The 16,846-nt window shown below is 45.1% G+C and overlaps 1 protein-coding gene across 2 annotated transcripts; it reads right to left on the reverse strand.

The window, feature by feature from the left end:
* Positions 1–641: 641 nt before the first annotated feature.
* On the reverse strand, positions 642–15,701 carry LOC126983714 (dynein light chain 1, cytoplasmic). 2 transcript variants are annotated; one of them, XM_050836770.1, is made up of 4 exons: positions 15,540–15,638; positions 9,006–9,064; positions 5,212–5,323; positions 642–1,864 (listed from the first exon to the last, which is right to left on the reverse strand). In XM_050836770.1, the coding sequence occupies exons 2-4, from the start codon at positions 9,032–9,034 to the stop codon at positions 1,703–1,705; spliced, it is 303 nt and encodes a 100-aa protein (XP_050692727.1). In that variant the 5' UTR covers positions 9,035–9,064; positions 15,540–15,638; the 3' UTR covers positions 642–1,702. The 2 variants fall into 2 exon arrangements, with proteins under 2 accessions (XP_050692727.1, XP_050692726.1); XM_050836769.1 differs by lacking the exon at positions 9,006–9,064 and having other exon boundaries at positions 15,540–15,701.
* Between the last annotated feature and the right edge of the window lie 1,145 nt (positions 15,702–16,846).

Consider the following 16,846-nt stretch of genomic DNA (forward strand, 5'->3'; position numbering starts at 1 on the left):
TTGGAGGGACCATTGAGAAACATGATCCCCACTGCTGGTTAACCAACACTACCACACTACAACCACCACCATTACCAACTTCAACCATCCCATCGTCACCGCCAGACTAATTCCAAACCATCTACACCACCTCATTTCCAGGCTTCACCTCCACCACTACCACCCACCAATCCGTCACCTTCAAACCACTATTATCATTACCACCAGACTTATTTCAAAACCATCTACATCACCAACATTTCCAGACTTCACCTCCAATACCACTCATCATTCTTACAACTTCAACCCACCACCACCACCACCACAACCAGCCCAATCTTCAACCATACATTCACCACCACCAGACTAATCTCATAACCTACACCACTACCACCACCACCATGCCTTCAAGTTCAAACCATCACCACTACCACCACCACCATACCATTTTCAAGACTACACCACCACCACCACCACCACCACCACTCACCATGCCGACAGGTGTCTCCTCTACCTACCTGCTTCATCACCACCTCATCACCAGGTCCAACACCAATACCTGGACCTCCTCATCTGCTTGTTTTTCCTTCCGCTGCTGTTGTTGTTGTTGTTGTTGTTGTTGTCCTCTCGGCAGCCTCGAGGGGGAGCAAGAATACAAGGCGACACATAAATAGATTGTATTTACCTTTTTTTGAACATCACAGAAACAACACTTTCCTTGATTGACAAAGAAGAATCAAAAACAAACAAGACAAAAAAAGATAATAACGTAAATTGTACACGTTCTGTTTAGTATTTTTTTTTTAAACAGAAAATATAAAATTCTCTCAATGTAAGTAAGTAAAAAAAAAGAAACGGAGTAACAAAACAGAATAGTGGTAATTGTAGTGTGCTCTTACGCGCTGGGACGAGACTTGGCCAGCGGGAGAGAGCGAGCCCACGCCTGGTGAGGGTAAGGGTGTGTGGCGGGCCAGACTGAGACTACTAGATGTGACACAGACCAACAATAGTGTTACAGAGATGAGTGGAGATGAACTACAAGCTAGAGAACCATCGCAAGCAAATAGACTCTTATTTAAGTACAGAACTAGAGGCAGGATTATGCATCGGCCGAAGACTAATGCCGAGGATGTCTTGCTTCGAATGCATGAGTGTGAGACCAGACGAGGAGACGAGAGGAACAGGCGGGGAAGATGAAAGGAAGTACGAGAGGATAGGAGAGAATAGAGGAGGATAGACTACCTACACTATAGAGGTACGCAAATAGGAAAAATTCATGGATATTCCCGGATGAAAAAGTTCTTGTGCAGTCATGACGAACATCATAAATAACATACACCACTCCAGCTGTGTCCCCTTCACGCCACTCCACCTCCCACAGACACGCCCCCACGCGCCCCACATCCACAGTAGTGCCAGGAAACGAAGGGACAGGACAAGATGGTTACCTACGCACAGGAGCCTAGTAATGAGTGAGTGCCGCAGCTGGAGGGTGAGCGAGCGACTTCCGTTAGTGAGAAAGCGAGTGAGATAGGACGAGCCTTGTCGAGATGCATTTGGTGGCAGCCCTGAACAGACTTACGACTTTGATTGGTCACCAGTGTTAGTCTGGGTGGGAGGGGGAGGGGGATGTCTGCCTGCTTGAGAAATATACATCTAGTAGTGGCCCCCCCCGCAGCCCCGGACTTGGGGTCGGGGCGGGGGAGGGGCGTCGGGGGCTCACTTAGCCACTCTTGAACAACAGTATTGCCACCTGGCCGAGATAGAAGTAGATGAAGTGTTTGGTCTCGTGGGTGACGTAGCTGCCGAAGTTACGCCCCACGATGCAATGCCACGTGGGGTTGTACTTCTTGTCAAACTCCTTCTTGATGTAGGCGGCGATGTCCTGCGGGGAGAGACAGAGGTGGTCAACGAATGGTCAAGTCTCATAAATACACCTTACCACACTAGAAGCTTAGAAAAAAGTGCAAAGAAAAGAAAGAAAAGAAACTGCAAAGAGAAGGAAAAGGAGCAAGAGAAATTAGAAAAGAAAACCAGAATAGGATTAAAAAAAGAAAACAAGATAAAGAGAAGCAAAGAGAAAGAAGGAAAAAAATAGTGAAAAGATGATGAAGAAAAGAAAAGAAAGAAGAGAGAAGAGGAAGACCAAAGAAGAAGAAGAAAGAGCTGTCACCTAGCCGTCACTCCCTTGCATCCTGACAACACTTCAATCTGTCAGAGCACTTATTTATGGCACGTCTGGCCGGGTCTGTCTAGCGCTGCCCAACACACACACAGAGAGAGACATCAGTAAGCTGCAGCTCAACCAAGGCACATGAAGATATAGCCAGAGGTAGAGAACAAGGGAAGGAAAGGCACAATAATATATAAAAGGGTGAGACTGTAGGGAATATGGTTATGATAGAAGAGGGAAAGGAGACATAAGCGAAGGGAGAAGAGAGAAATACAAGAGATTGGACATACATAGAAGAGAAAGAATAGACATAGGAGGTAATGAGGTTTGGTGTGGGACATTGAACAAGATAAGAGGAGAGACAGACTTAGTAAGAGTCAACCAGCATCTTCATTCTTTCATCCCTATACTGTCCAAATCCCTTATGCAAGAGTCAACCAGCATCTTCATTCTTTCATCCCTATACTGTCCAAATCCCTTATGCAAGAGTCAACCAGCATCTTCATTCTTTCATCCCTATACTGTCCAAATCCCTTATGCAAGAGTCAACCACCATCTTCATTCTTTCATCCCTATACTGTCCAAATCCCTTATGCAAGAGTCAACAAGCATCTTCAGTCTTTCAGTATAAGAGAAGGATAAAGAAACCCACAAAGCCATAGGTCAAGGTAAGGGAAGGGACAGGTGGTAACGGTGAGGGGAAGGGTTCAAGGTATGGACTGGTATGGTAGATAAGGAGGTGTGATAAGGGAAGGGGCAGGTGTAGAAGGGTAGGGAAAGACATATTGCCCTAGGTCAGGATCAGAGGGAAGGGACGGCAGGGTTATGTAAGGGGTGATTCTATGGTCGATTAACTTTCTATATGTCTACCGTGGATGCTTGGGTGGAGAGGGAGGGAGAGAGGAGCCATTCCCCTTCCTTTCATTCTCTCCTAAGTCCATCCCATTCCTGTCCATTCCCTCTCTCTGTCTTCTCAGCCTATCCCATTCCCTTCCCTTCCGTTTCCTATTCCCATCATTCATCCCATCCCACCCCTTTCTCCCTTCTCTTACCTCCCTCCTTCTATTCCCTTCCTATCCCCTCCCTTCTTTTCCCTCATCCCATCCCTTCTATCTCCCCTCATACCTCACCTCCTACCACCTACCCATCCCAATCACCCCTTCCCTCCTCCCACACCCAACCACTCATCCCATCTCACCACACCGCTGCCACACCCCCCCCCCCCCCAAGCCTACACCAACCCCGCTCCCCGCCACGCATTTTCACACCGGCCTGCGAGGGAGTGTGTGTGTGTGTGTGTGTGTGGTGCCTCGCCGCCCCGTCCCCCGGCAAACGCTTTTATCGATCTCCCGCGGCGGTTCTACGCAAAAATAATACAGCAGACGATGCGAGATGATTCAATGGTGGAGTGAAGAGTGCGTGCGTGTGTGTGAGTGTGCGTGTGTGAGTGTGTTCATCTATGTGTCAGTGTTCCTTAGTGTGCTCTTTCTTCCTGGTTCTCGTCTCAGTAAGCTCCCTAGACTACCATTACTACTACTACTACTACTACTACTACTACTACTACTACTACTGCTACTACTGTTACTACGGTTTCATTCAAGCTGACCCATCCTTCCTTCCTTCCCTTCCCTTCCCTTCTTCCTCATTTATTTTTTCTTCCCTCTCTTCCTCTTCCTCTTCCTCCTCCTCCTCCTCTCTTTTCTTTGCCCTTCCTCCTTTCTTTCTTCCTGTTTCCCTTTCGTTCGCTTTTTTATCTCCCTATTTTTCCTTTTCATTCTTTCCTTCTCCTCCCTTTTTCTTTCCTACCCCCTTTCCTTCTATTCCATTCTCCCTTTCTTTCCCCCTCCCATTCTTCTTTTCCTTTCTTCTTCCCTCCCTTCTCTTTCCCTTATCTCCTTTCTTTCTTCCCTCCCTTTCCGTTCCTTTCCCTCCCTTTTCTGCTCCTACCCAGTCTATCAGATAAAAACTATTCCCTTATATACATTTTATTTCCTCATCTTTCCTATAGTGTTTAAAAAAGTTTCCCCTCCCTCTTTTCTACCCACTTTCATTGTTCTCTCTCTCTCTCTCTCTCTCTCTCTCTCTCTCTCTCTCTCTCTCTCTCTCTCTCTCTCTGCTGTACCTCTCAACATCTCTTCCTTTTGCGTTCTCCTCCTCCTCCTCCTCCTCCTCGTACTTAAAACCACCTCTTCCATCTTCTTCTTAACCCCCCCCCCTCCTCCTCCTCCTCCTCCTCCTCCTTCCTCTTCAGTTCTTTCCTTATAAGCATCACCAGTACCCCCTCCTCCTCCTCCTCCTCCTTCTTCCTCTTCATCTCCTTACAAGCATGATGAACACCTCTTCTTCCTCCTCCTCCTTCTCCTCCTCCTCTTCCGTCTTCTGGTTCTGCTCCTCCTCCACCTTCTCTTCCTTCTAATACGCACTCTCAGACCTCCACTTCTCCTCCTCCTCCACCTCCACTTCCACATGCAGCCTCTCTCTCTCCACCTGACTTTCTCTATCTTACCTCCTTCCCTCCTCTTCCTCACCTCCCCGAATCCCGTTTTTCTCTCCCTTTTCTTCCACCTCTTCCTCCTCATCCACTTCCACCTCTTCCACCGTAGCTCCTCCTCGTCATCCTCCCCTTACCTTACCTCCACTTCTTCCTATTTACCTTCACCCATCATCTCCTCCACCTCCACCTACCTAACCTTATCACTTCCTCGTCTTCCTCCACCTTTACCCATCTCCACCTCCTCCACCTTCACCCATCTCCACCTCCTCCTCCTCCTCCACTTTCACCCATCACCTCCACCTAACCCTATCACCTCCTCGTCTTCCTCAACCTTTACCCCTCACCTCCTCCACCTTCACCCGTCGTTTCCACCTCCTCCTCGTTCCCCCATCACCTCCACCACCATCATCCATCACCTCCTCCTCCTCCACCCATCTCCACCTCCTCCTCCACCCATCTCCACCTCCTCTTCCACCCATCACCTCCTCCTCCACCCATCTCCACCTCCTCCTCCACCCATCACCTCCTCCTCCACCCATCTCCACCACCTCCTCCTCCTCCTCACCTTTTCAATGTTGAACTTCTCGATGGCCTGCGTTGCACAGTCCACCGCGTCTTGCTGCATCTCCTCCGACATGTCCGCGTTCTTCACGACGGCTTTGCGATCTGACGACATCCTGCGGGCACACAACACACGCCAGGTCAGGTCAGGTCAGGTCACGCGCGCGTTTTTTTTAAGTCTTTATAAGTGTTTGTATACGTCGATATGGATTGATTTAGAGGCTTAATAAGTGCATAAGGGTTGGAGTATTTGATTTTTTGTTGTTGTTGTTGATTGGAATAAGAAAATGGTAGATGCAAAATACGAAAGATGGTGAATATTTGAAGTTTTCTTATATGCCTTTTTTTTTTATAATTCTACGGTTCTGATATTGAGTTTTTCACTAATTCTCCTGCTCTGAAAGTCATGTATGTTCCAATTCCTATGATTTTGAAGGTAATGTTTATTTTTTTTTATCATTACAACGATTCAGTGATGATTATATTTCTTCTACTATTCTAAAACCAATAGTAATGGTGTTTGTACTTAAGTCTAAGGTTCTATAAGTAAGGTGTTTGTTAGTTCTACGGTTCTGAAAAGCGACAAAAAAAATACAAAACCCAACACACATTTAAGTATATAAGTAGGTAAGTTCAAACAGATAAGTAAAGAAAAAAGTATCATTAGTATATATTTATTATGGAGTATTATCATCGGTTTCTGTGCACTATCCTCACACACACACACACACACACACACACACACACACACACACACACACCTGTCCATGCAAGCAATCACCAGCCAGAACCAGGTGAGCACAGCAGCATCAAAGAGGTCCCGGATACTCCTTATAATCTATTACCAGCGTGACCTTACCCTACACATCGTCTTGGGAGGGGAGCAAGGTCACACACGCACACGCACACACGAACACACACTCGCAACCACAGGCATAGATATACGATTAACGCCGAGAGCTCCACAGGTTAATGAAGCAGACAGGAAGCCCACTCGAGACAGGTAAGGTAAGGTTAGGTAAGGTAAGGTTAAGGTACGTAAGGTAAAGTAAGGTCAGGGAAAGTAAAATGAGATGAAGTTAGGTAGGGTAAGGTTAGGTTAGGTTAGGTAAGGTTAGGTAAGGTAAGGTAAGGTAAGGTAAGGTTAGGTTAGGTTAGGTAAGGTAAGGTAAGGTTAGGTTAGGTTAGGTAAGGTTAGGTAAGGTAAGGTTAGGTAAGGTAAGGTAAGGTTAGGTTAGGTTAGGTTAGGTAAGGTAAGGTAAGGTAAGGTAAGGTAAGGTTAGGGTAAGGCTAGGTAAGGTAAGGTTAGAAAAGGTAAAATGAGATGAAGTTAGGTAAGGTAAGGTAAGGTAAGGTGTTGTCCACTCTGGCAATACAGAAGAAAAAGGAAAAGAAGGGAAGGGAAGAGAAAGGAAGGGATACGAGGAAAAGGGGAAGGATGGGGATATAAGAAATATGGAGGAAGAGGAGGAGGAGGGAATAGAAGAGAAGAAGAAAGGAAGAGATAACAAGGAAGGGGAAGGAAGGAAGGGGAGGGATAAAAGGAGAGGAGAGAGGAATAGAAAAGAGGGGAAAGAAGGAAATACGAGGGGAGGGAAAGGGAAGGGGTAGGAACGAAGGGAAGGTTAGGCATATTTGGGAAGGAGGGGAAAGGAAGAAATGAGTGAAGGGGAAAGAAAAGGAAGGGATGGGAGACATGGAAGGGAAATTATGAAGGGATAGGAAGGGAAAAGGAGAAAGAATATGGGAAGAATGAAAGGGAAGGAGACGAGAGAAGAGAACAGAAGGAAAGGAAAGGAAAGGAAATGGAAGAGAAGAAAAGGAACAAGATGTGTGTGTGTGTGTGTGTGTGTGTGTGTGTGTGTGTGTGTGTGTGTGTGTGTGTGAGTAGAAAATAAATCAGAAACAATATAAGTGTGATGACAGAGAGAGAGAGAGAGAGAGAGAGAGAGAGAGAGAGAGAGAGAGAGAGAGAGGAAGAGGAGGGGAAAGAGGAGGAGAGAGAGGAGGAGAGAGAGAGAATGACGTGGAGGAGCAATATGTATAATAGTGTGTGTGTGTGTGTGTGTGTGTGTGTGTGTGTGTGTGTGTGTGTGTGTGTGTGTGTGTGTGTGTGTGTGTGTGTGTGTGTGTGTGTGTGTGTGTGTGTGTGTGTGTGTGTGTGTGTGTGTTTGTCTCAAGAGAAAATAAAGATGGCGTAATGAGTGTGAAAAGTTCTTGAGAGAGAGAGAGAGAGAGAGAGAGAGAGAGAGAGAGAGAGAGAGAGAGAGAGAACACGATTGAGGTATACATTATTATCTATGGGGAATGAGAAAAGGGGAAGAAAGGGGGAGGTTGAGGGGAAGGAAAGAAGGGGTGGGGGAAGGAAAGAGGGATTGGGGAGGGGAAGGGGGAAGGGGAATGTGGTAGGGATGCTGGGAGGGGGAGGGGGTGGTGGGGATGCTGGGGAAATGGGGAGGTGGTGGTGGGGAGGATGGGGAAGGGGAGATGAGAAATGGAGATGCAGGAAAAGGGGAGAGGGGGAGGTGAGGAAGGGGAAGGAGGAGGTGGGGATGCTGGGGAAAGGGGAAATGAGGTAGTGGGTATGCTGGTAGAGGGGAGGTACGAGGGGTGGGGATATGTGGGGAAGGCTGAAGGGATGGGGAGGGTCAGGTCAGATACTGGGGATTGGGGATTGAGACAGAACGGAATAAGGAATTGGTGGAGAGGATTGAGGAGTGGAGTTGAGGAAGGTGAGGATGATGAGTATGGGAAGGCAGGCGAGGTCATGTATTTGGGAAGGATTAAACAGACCAAGAATGACATAGGATAACGGATTAGAACCTAGGTGTGAAGGGAAGGGGATCTGAGTATGGTTAAATAGGATTGGGAAGGACAGAGATGAGGAAAGGGTCGATGATGCCAGAAATGAGATAAGGAAAAGGATCAAAAACTATCAGAAACACGTTATGAGAGACAGGTAAGATGGACAGGTGTGAAAGGGAAGGGGATCCGAGTATGGTTAGGTAGGATTGGGAGGGACAGAGATGGGGAAAAGGTCGAGGATGCCAGAAATGAGAAAAGGAAAAGGATCAAAAACTATCAGAAACGCGTTATGAGACAGGTAGGATGGACAGGTGTGAAAGGGAAGGGGATTTGAGAATAGCAGTGTAGGATTGGGAAGGACAGAGATGGGGAATGGGAGAGATGAGGAAATGATTAAGAACTACCAAAAATAACGTTGAGACAGGTAAGAAATAACAGGTGCAAAGGGAGGAGGAGGGGATGTGCGCGTAGATATAGGAAAATAGGGAAATTGATCAAGTTAGGAAGGAAGGGGAGACCAATAATGGGAAAGGAAGGTAAGGACAGGTAAGGTAAAGTAACGTTTTGAGACAGGTGTGAAGGGTGTGAGGTGTGAGGGGAGGGATGTGAACGTAGATATAGGGAAAAAGGAAGGAAGGGGAGACAAGAGATGGGAAACGATTAGGACAGGTAAGGTAACGTTTTGACAGGTGTGAGGGGAGGGATGTGAACGTAGATGTAGGGAAACAGGAAGGAAGGGGAGACCAGAGATGAAAAAGGAAGGTAAGGACAGGTAAGGTAGTAACGTTTTGACAGGTGTGAGGAGACGTCAGGTGTGAAGAGAGGGATGTGAACGATTAGGACAGGTAAGGTAACGTTTCGACAGGTGTGGAGAGGGATGTGAACGATTAGGACAGGTAAGGTAACGTTTCGACAGGTGTGGAGAGGGATGTGAACGATTAGGACAGGTAAGGTAACGTTTCGACAGGTGTGAGGGGAGGGATGTGAGCATACCTGGCGAGCAGAGGTGGACAGCAGAACATCTACATCTACCCTACTGGCTCTCTACAAAGCTGCAAGTGAATGAACAGGCAAGGCAGTTACAAGAAGAGGCCTAGAGAGGAGGAGTGGTCACACTGCTCTGTCCGGGTCTGTTCTTAGCTGACCTTTTAGACATTTTGTGAAGAGATTGTCAATTGATTTATTTAGTTATGATTATTATTAGATACTGATTGATTAACTCATTGACTGATCGATTTACAACACTTAAAGAGAAGGGATAAAGGGAGGAAGAGAGGAAAAAGGATGGAAAATGAAGTATGAAAAAGATAGATCGTTATATGGAAAACTTTTTGCGTATGTAACATTTAAAGAGAAGAAGAGAAAGGAAGAAGACGATAAGGAATGGAAGGAGAGAAAACGTCTAAAAATAAAGAATGAATGAGAGTGAAATAAAAAATGGAGATAGAAAGAGAAAGGACAGGAAAATAATGTGAAAAAGGGAAAGTGGATGAAAAAGAAGAAAAAAGTGAGAAAAAAGAGAAATTGAAGAGAAAAAAGGAAGGATGAGATATCGATGAGAAGAACAGAGAGAAAGAGAAAGAGAAAAGGATGATAAAAAAAAGGAGACGAAGAGAAAGAACAAACAGAAAGAAAAAAAACAGGCATAGAAAAATAATTAGAGTTTTCTTTCGTTAATTAAGTTTACAAAAAGAAGTTCCCTAATAATTATGATTAATATTAAGAATCAGACCATTGACGAGTGTGAAAAATAGCCTTATCAGAGAGAGAGAGAGAGAGAGAGAGAGGGGGGAGGGGAGGGATTTCATCATAGGGGTAAAATTGGAAAAAAAAATACATACAATAAAAATAAGTGATATATTGTAGGGGTGAAAATACTTAAAAATTGTACACGAGTGATGGAAAGTTAAAATTGAATGCGTGTTGGAAAAATGATGGAGATGAAACTAATATTAAGAGTTAGTAAAGAGAAAGTAAATATACGTATAAAAAAAGAGAAATATAGTAAAATAATGAAAGATGATCCCAAAAAATAAACACAAAGAAAGGAACAAGAAAAGAAAAATACACGAAATAAAAAGCAATATGAAAATGAAAAAAAGAAAAGAAATTATATTATTAAACAAGAAAATAATAGAAATAGATAAAATAGAAGGGAAAAATCTATAATAAAGTAACCTATGACTCATTATAAATATACATACATACATAAAAGAAATTATCGAACACTAAGAGAATTAACGTACACTGAGAGAATTATCGTACACTGAGAATTATCGTACACAATTATCGTGCACAAAAAGAATTATCGTACACTGAGAGAATTATCGTACACAATTATCGTGCACAAAAAGAATTATCGTACACTGAGAGAATTATCGTACACTGAAAGAATTATCGTACACTGAAAGAATTATCGTATACTGAGAGAATTATCGTGCACCGAAAGAATTATCGTATACTGAGAGGATTATCGTACACTGAGAATTAACGTACACACTGAATTATCGTACACAGAGAATTATCATACACCGAGAAAATTATCGTACACACAAAAAAATGAAAATTACCAGAAAGCCACAAATTCCAGGTATAAATAACATCATAAATAATAAAAAATTATAATAATAACAACACTAATAATGGCAGACATGACACACCAAGGAGGAACTCAACACCTATATCGAACGCAAAAGGAAATGACGAAGAAGGAAAAAAAAAAACACGTAATACAAACTTTCACTGTGTAAGTCTAAAAGAATGTATCACGTGACCTTGAAACTCCAACAGACAGGAAACACACACACACACACACACACACACACACACACACACACACACACACACACACACACACACACACACACACTTTTTTCAGTCCATCTTTTCATTTTCTTTCTCTAATTCCTTTTTCACATTTTTTCCGTTTTTCTATCTCCTATTTTTTTTCGTTTCTCTCTCTCTCTCTCTCTCTCTCTCTCTCTCTCTCTCTCTCTCTCTCTCTCTCTCTCTCCTTATCTTCACTATCACAAATGTATCTTCCTCACCTCCTCCTCCTCTTCCTTCCTTCCTTCCCGTCTCCTCCTCCTCCTCCCTTTCCTTCCCTTCACATACCCTTCCTCCACCTGTAATACTTTCCCTTTCAAACCCTTTCTTCCCACCTGAATGGATGCTCAGGTAAGGTCTGTCTGTCTATCTGTCTGTCACGTGGTGTTCAGAATGTCATAATGTTACTGACAGATAAGATGATTGCCTTCCCTTTCTCCCTTTGCTATTCTTTCCTTTTCCCCTCTTTCTCTCCTCCTCCGTTTTTTCTCTTCCTTCAGTTAGTTTCTCTGTTTCTTCGTCTCTCATTCTCTTCTGTTAAGTCCTCTCTTCCTTTCTCTATTTCCTTCCTTCTGTTAATTTTCCCCTCTTTCTCTTTTTCTGGTCTCTTATTTCCCCTCTCTTCCTCATTCTCCCTCTCCAACCAATCTTCTCTCTCTCTCTCTCTCTCTCTCTCTCTCTCTCTCTCTCTCTCTCTCTCTCTCTCTTACCTGTTCCTCTCTTCTTCTCCCTCTTTTCCTCCCCTTCTTTCTCTCACTTCCCCTCTTTCTTCCTCATTCTCTCTCTCTCTCTCTCTCTCTCTCTCTCTCTCTCTCTCTCTCTCTCCTACCTGTTCCCCTCTTCCATTCTTTCTCTCCTCCTCCCTGTCAGTTCCTTTCTCTCCACCTGTCACGCTTTCCTCCATTCCTCTCACTTTCCCTTTCCTTCATGTACCTTTTGTGTTATCTCTCCCCCTTTCCCTTTCACTCATTCATCTTCCTTCTATAATTCTCCCTTTTATCTTTTTTTTTGCCTCTCCCTTTCCCTTTCTTTCAATTTATCTCCCTTTCTCTTCCAATACACCTTTTTTTTCCCTCCCTTTCATTCCTCTTACTCTCCCTTTCCTTCCAATACACCCTTTCTTTTTGTCTCCCTTTCCCTTAATTTATCACCCTTTCCTTCCTCTTACTCTCCCTTTCCTTCCAATACACCCTTTCTTTTTGTCTCCCTTTCCCTTAATTTATCACCCTTTCCTTCCTCTTACTCTCCCTTTCCTTCCAATACACCCTTTCTTTTTGTCTCCCTTTCCCTTAATTTATCACCCTTTCCTTCCTCTTACTCTCCCTTTCTATTCCTGTACACCCTTTTTTTCCCTCCCTTTCCCTTAATTTATCACCCTTTCATTCCTCTTACTCTCCCTTTCCTTCCAATACACCCTTTCTTTTTGTCTCCCTTTCCCTTAATTTATCACCCCTTCATTCCTCTTACTCTCCTTTTCTATTCTTGTACCCCCTTTTTTTTCCCTCCCTTTCCCTTTCTATTCAATTTATCACCCTTCCATTTGCCTCCCTTTCCCTTTTTTTTCTACCCTTTTCATTTTTCTCTCCTATTCCTCCCTTTGTCATAATTTTCCTTTCCTCTTTTCTTTCTCTCTCTCCACCTATCTACTTCTTCCTCTTCCTTCCCTTCCTTATCTGCATCCTCCCCCTCTCATCTTTCTTATCTCCAATCTTTATCATGTTCATCTTCCTTCACATTTTTCCTTCACTATCACGAATGTATCTTCTACACCTCTTCTTCTTCCTCCTCTTCCACTTCCTCCTCCTCTTCCCTTCCCATCACTCACTCCTCTCTCATCTTTATCCTTTCAAGCTTTCTTTATCTCCAATTCTCTCTCTCTCTCTCTCTCTCTCTCTCTCTCTCTCTCTCTCTCGTGTCTATCTTCCTCCTTTCTGCCTTTTCTTTCTCTCTATTCTTCCATTTTATCCTTATCTCCCTTTCTCTCCCTCCTCCTCCTCCTCCTCCCTCCCTCTCCTCTCTCTGTTTCCTCCACTCTTACCCCTTTCTCTCCCTCCCCTCCCTCTATTCTCTCTCGCTCCCTTCTCACCCCAATAATATATCTTACCTCCCCTCCCTCCCTCTCTCTCTTCTCTCCCTTTCCTCCTCTTGTTTCTGACTTCTCTCTCTTCCTTCTCTCCCCTCCTCCTCCTCCTCCTCCTCTTCCCTCCCTACCCCCCTCCTCTTCCTCCTCCCTTCCAGTCGTCAATCCTGCTCTTCGCTCCTCCTCCTCCTCCTCTCTCCTCTTCCTCCATTACTTATTTACTTCCCTTCCTTCACCACTCCATGACCCCCCCCCCTCCTCCTCCTCCTCTTCCTCCCTCCTTAGTACCTCCTCCTCCTCCCCCTCCTCTTCCCACTTTCCTAATACCAATTCTCCCTCTTCCTCCTCCTCCTCCTCCTCCTCCTTCCTCTACCCCCTCCTCCTCCTCCTCCTCTTTCCTCACAAAGACTAACAATTTTCTCTCCTCCTCCTCCTGTTCCCTTCTGTGAGGATTTAGAGGAGGAGGAGGAGGGGAGAGAGGGGAAGAAGAGATGGAATAACTAAAAGAGGGGAGGGAGAAAAAAAAAACCATGGGGAGGAGGAGGAGGAGGAGGGAAAGGGGAAGGGGAGAGGAGGAGGGAAAAGAGGGGGGAGGAGGAGGGGAAGGAGGGGGAGGAGAAGATAAAGAAATATAGTATACAGGAATGAGAGAGGGAGAGGAGGAGAAAGGAGAGAAGAGGGAGGGAGGGAGGGGAGATAAGGAAGAATGGGACAGGAAAGGGAAGGAAGGGAAGGGAGGAGAGAGGAGGAGGGAGGGAAGAGAAGGGAGGAGGAGGAGAAGGGGAGGAGGGAAGAGAAGGAGGAGGGAGAGAAGGGAGGAGGAGAGGGGAGGGGAAAGAAAAATGGACATGGATGGGGTAGAAAAGGAGGGAGGGGGAAGGGAAGGGGAGGGAGAGGAAAGGGAGGGGGGGGAGAGGAAAGGGAGGGGGAAGGGAAGGGGAGGGAGGAAAGGGAGGGGAGGGAGAAGATAGACAGGAATAGGGAGAGAGGGAGAAAAAAAGAGGGAGGAGAAATGGGGAGGATAAGAGAAGGGATAAGGGAGAGGAAGGAAGTAGGGAGAGAAGGGGAGGAGGGACGAGGAGGAGGAGGAGGAGGAAAGATAAAGAATGGATCGGGAATGGAGTGAGAGAAAGAGGAGGAGGAGGAGGAGGAGGAGGTAACAGCGTGGGTTGCATGCTAGTTAGGATTTCTGTCAATGCAGCGAGGAAGAGGAGGAGGAGGAGGAAGAGATAGGGAGGAAGAGATAGGAGGAGGGAGGAGAAAGATAGGGAGGAAGGGGGTAGGAAGTGGAAGAGGGGTAGGAGGTGGAGGTGGAGGATGAGGAAGGAGGAGGAGGAAACACCATGGAAAAAGGAAGAGAGGGGGTGGAGAGAGAATGGGAGAGGAGGAGGAGGCAGAGGTGGAGAGAGGAGGGTAGGGAGGGAGGGATAGGGAGGGCAGAAGAAGAGGAGGAGGAGGAGGGAAGGGAGGGATAGGGGAGGAGGAAGGAGAGGAGAGGGAAGGAAGGAGGAGGAGGAGGAGGGAATAGGAGAGGGAGGAGTGTCTCAAAAAGGACAAGGAGGAGGAGGAGGAGGAGGAAGGGAGGAGGGGGGAAGGGCATGAAAAAAATTGGAGGAGGAGGAGGAGGAGGAGGAGGAGGAGGAGGAAGAGAGGCTAGGAAAGAACATGAAAAAGGAGGAGGAGGCAAGAACACGAGAAAGGAGGAGGAGGAGGAGGAGGAGGAGGGAGCGGAAGGAAAGAGACTGGAGGAGGAGGAGGAGGAGGGGGAGGAGGAAGGGTAAGCGAAGAGGGAAGAGTGGTAACTAGTGGGAGGAGGAGGAGGAGGAGGAGGAGGAGGAGAGAGCACTGAGGACAGGAAGGGAGGGAGGGAGGAGGAGGAGGGGAGGAAGAGAGCAAGGGAAGAGAGGAGGATGAGTGAGAGCAGGGAGGAGGAGGGGAGGAGAGGAGGAGGAGGAGGAGGAGTGGAGAGGATGAGGATTGAGTAGGAGGAGGAGGAGGAGGAGTGGTAAGAGTCCTGCCCCTCCCTCCTCCTCCCCCTCTTCTTCCCTCCTCCTCCTCCTCCTCTTCCTCTTGCCCGCAGACCAAGCCTTGCCTACCCTCTCTATCCCTCCCCCCCTCTCTTTCTCTCTCTCTTTCTCTCTCTTTTTCCTTTTCACCTGTTCACCTTTTCATTAAGAACCTAATTACTTGGACATCCAGGTAAGGACAGTGAAAATAACTCTCTCTCTCTCTCTCTCTCTCTCTCTCTCTCTCTCACACACCACGCTGCTATCCTTGTAACCAAACCTAAAATCTATAGGAACATCGAATATTTAGTTAACACGTAATATAACCCATTCTAAGCCTTTACCAACAACCTAACCCCACTCTAAAGAAACCCCAAACCTCCCTCTACAACCCCCCACAGACAACGCAATCTAACGTAAAAACCTAACGAAGAAAAACGCAAAAAATAAATGGTATGTAAGGAAAGGGGATAGGAGTGTTACACCAGTGCCCGTATACCCAATCTTATTCAACCTTGTCCCGAGCCCTTATGACATGGCGTGGCGTGATATGGGTTAGTGGGTAAGGAAGGTGAGATGTGTGGCTGCCGTGAGGGGGTGAAGGAGGAGGAATACCTGGCAGGAGGAGGCGGAGAAGGGCTGGAGGAGAGGGTAGTACAAGTCCTTCTTCGGTGAGGGCCGCAACCAGACTGCCTTCTCCCCCGCCCGCCGGCCGCCGAACCCTCCCATTGGTTAGCCGACCCGCGTCTTCTGTCCGGGTCTTCTGTCCGCGTCTTCTGTCCGCCCATAATGCCTCTGGATTGCGCGCGAAATTCAAGGGTTGCTACATATATATATTTTTTCTCTTCTTTCGTGTTTGTTTGTTTGTTTTCGTTTGTTGTTTTGGTTAGCTTCGGAAATATATGATTCGTTGGTCTTTTGGTGTTTTCTTTTTCTCTCGTTTCAAATCATAAGGTATTTTAATTATTTTCCGTCTCATTTGTTTTTTCTCCTTTATTTTCTCGAATCGTTGTGTTCGCCTTTAAAATCAGACTTGTTCCTTCATGATATTTCCTTCTTTTTCTCCTCTTTTTCCTTTTCTGTACTTTAAGAGAATCAAAAGAAAGTAATGAATTTGACACCTTTTCTTAAATTCACATAATATTTTCATCTCCCTTTTCATTCTTTCCTAATTTTTCCTTTTCTTTTTTTTCTTTTTCCGTATCAAGAAGACTAAGAAAAAGAAATATTTGACACCTGTTCTTAACTTTACATAATATTTTCCTCACCCTTTTCATTCTTTCCTAATTTTTCCTGTCCTTTCTTTTTCTTTTTCCGTATCAAAAAGACCAAGAAAAATAATATTTGACACCTATTCTTAAGTTTACAAAATCTTTTCTTCTCCCTTTTCATTCTTTCCTAATTTTCCCTTTCCTTTCTTTCCTTTTTTTTATTATTAAGAAGTCCAAAAGAAAGTCATGTGTTTGGTTCCTATTCTGAACTTTCCTTTACTAAATCCTTTCCTCATCCTTTTCATACCCTCCTACTTTTCCTTTTCCTTTCCTTCCCTTTTCTTTTTCCCGTATCATAAAAAAAATAAGAAACAATATATTTTGCTTCAATTCTTAACATATCTTTATCTTTACTAATGATATCAAAGAATTTTCCTCACTCCTTTTTCATTCTTTCCCAGTTTTCCCTTTTTCCCTTTTCTTTCTTTTCCCTCATCAAAAAGACCAAGAGAAGGGAATATATTTTGCACCTATACTCTGAACATTCTTTTACTTTTACCAATAATATCAAAGAATTTTCCTCACTCCCTTTTCATTCTTTCCTAGTTTTCCTTTTTTTTCCTTTTCTTTCTTTCCCGTATAAAAAAAGACACAGGACTTTATTTGGCTCTTAATCTTAATATTCCTTTACTTTTATCAATAATATCAAAT

Source organism: Eriocheir sinensis, chromosome 54, assembly GCF_024679095.1.
Source record: "Eriocheir sinensis breed Jianghai 21 chromosome 54, ASM2467909v1, whole genome shotgun sequence".
Classification (NCBI taxonomy): domain Eukaryota; kingdom Metazoa; phylum Arthropoda; class Malacostraca; order Decapoda; family Varunidae; genus Eriocheir; species Eriocheir sinensis.

Excerpts from the sequence above, each read along its gene's own strand:
- LOC126983714 (XM_050836770.1), bottom strand. The coding sequence starts at position 9,034 with ATGTTCTGCTGTCCACCTCTGCTCGCCAG. Across the intron at positions 5,324-9,005 it reads TGTCCACCTCTGCTCGCCAG|GATGTCGTCAGATCGCAAAG; the intron begins GTATGCTCACAT and ends GTGTGCCCGCAG. Across the intron at positions 1,865-5,211 it reads AGAAGTTCAACATTGAAAAG|GACATCGCCGCCTACATCAA; the intron begins GTGAGGAGGAGG and ends CTCTCCCCGCAG.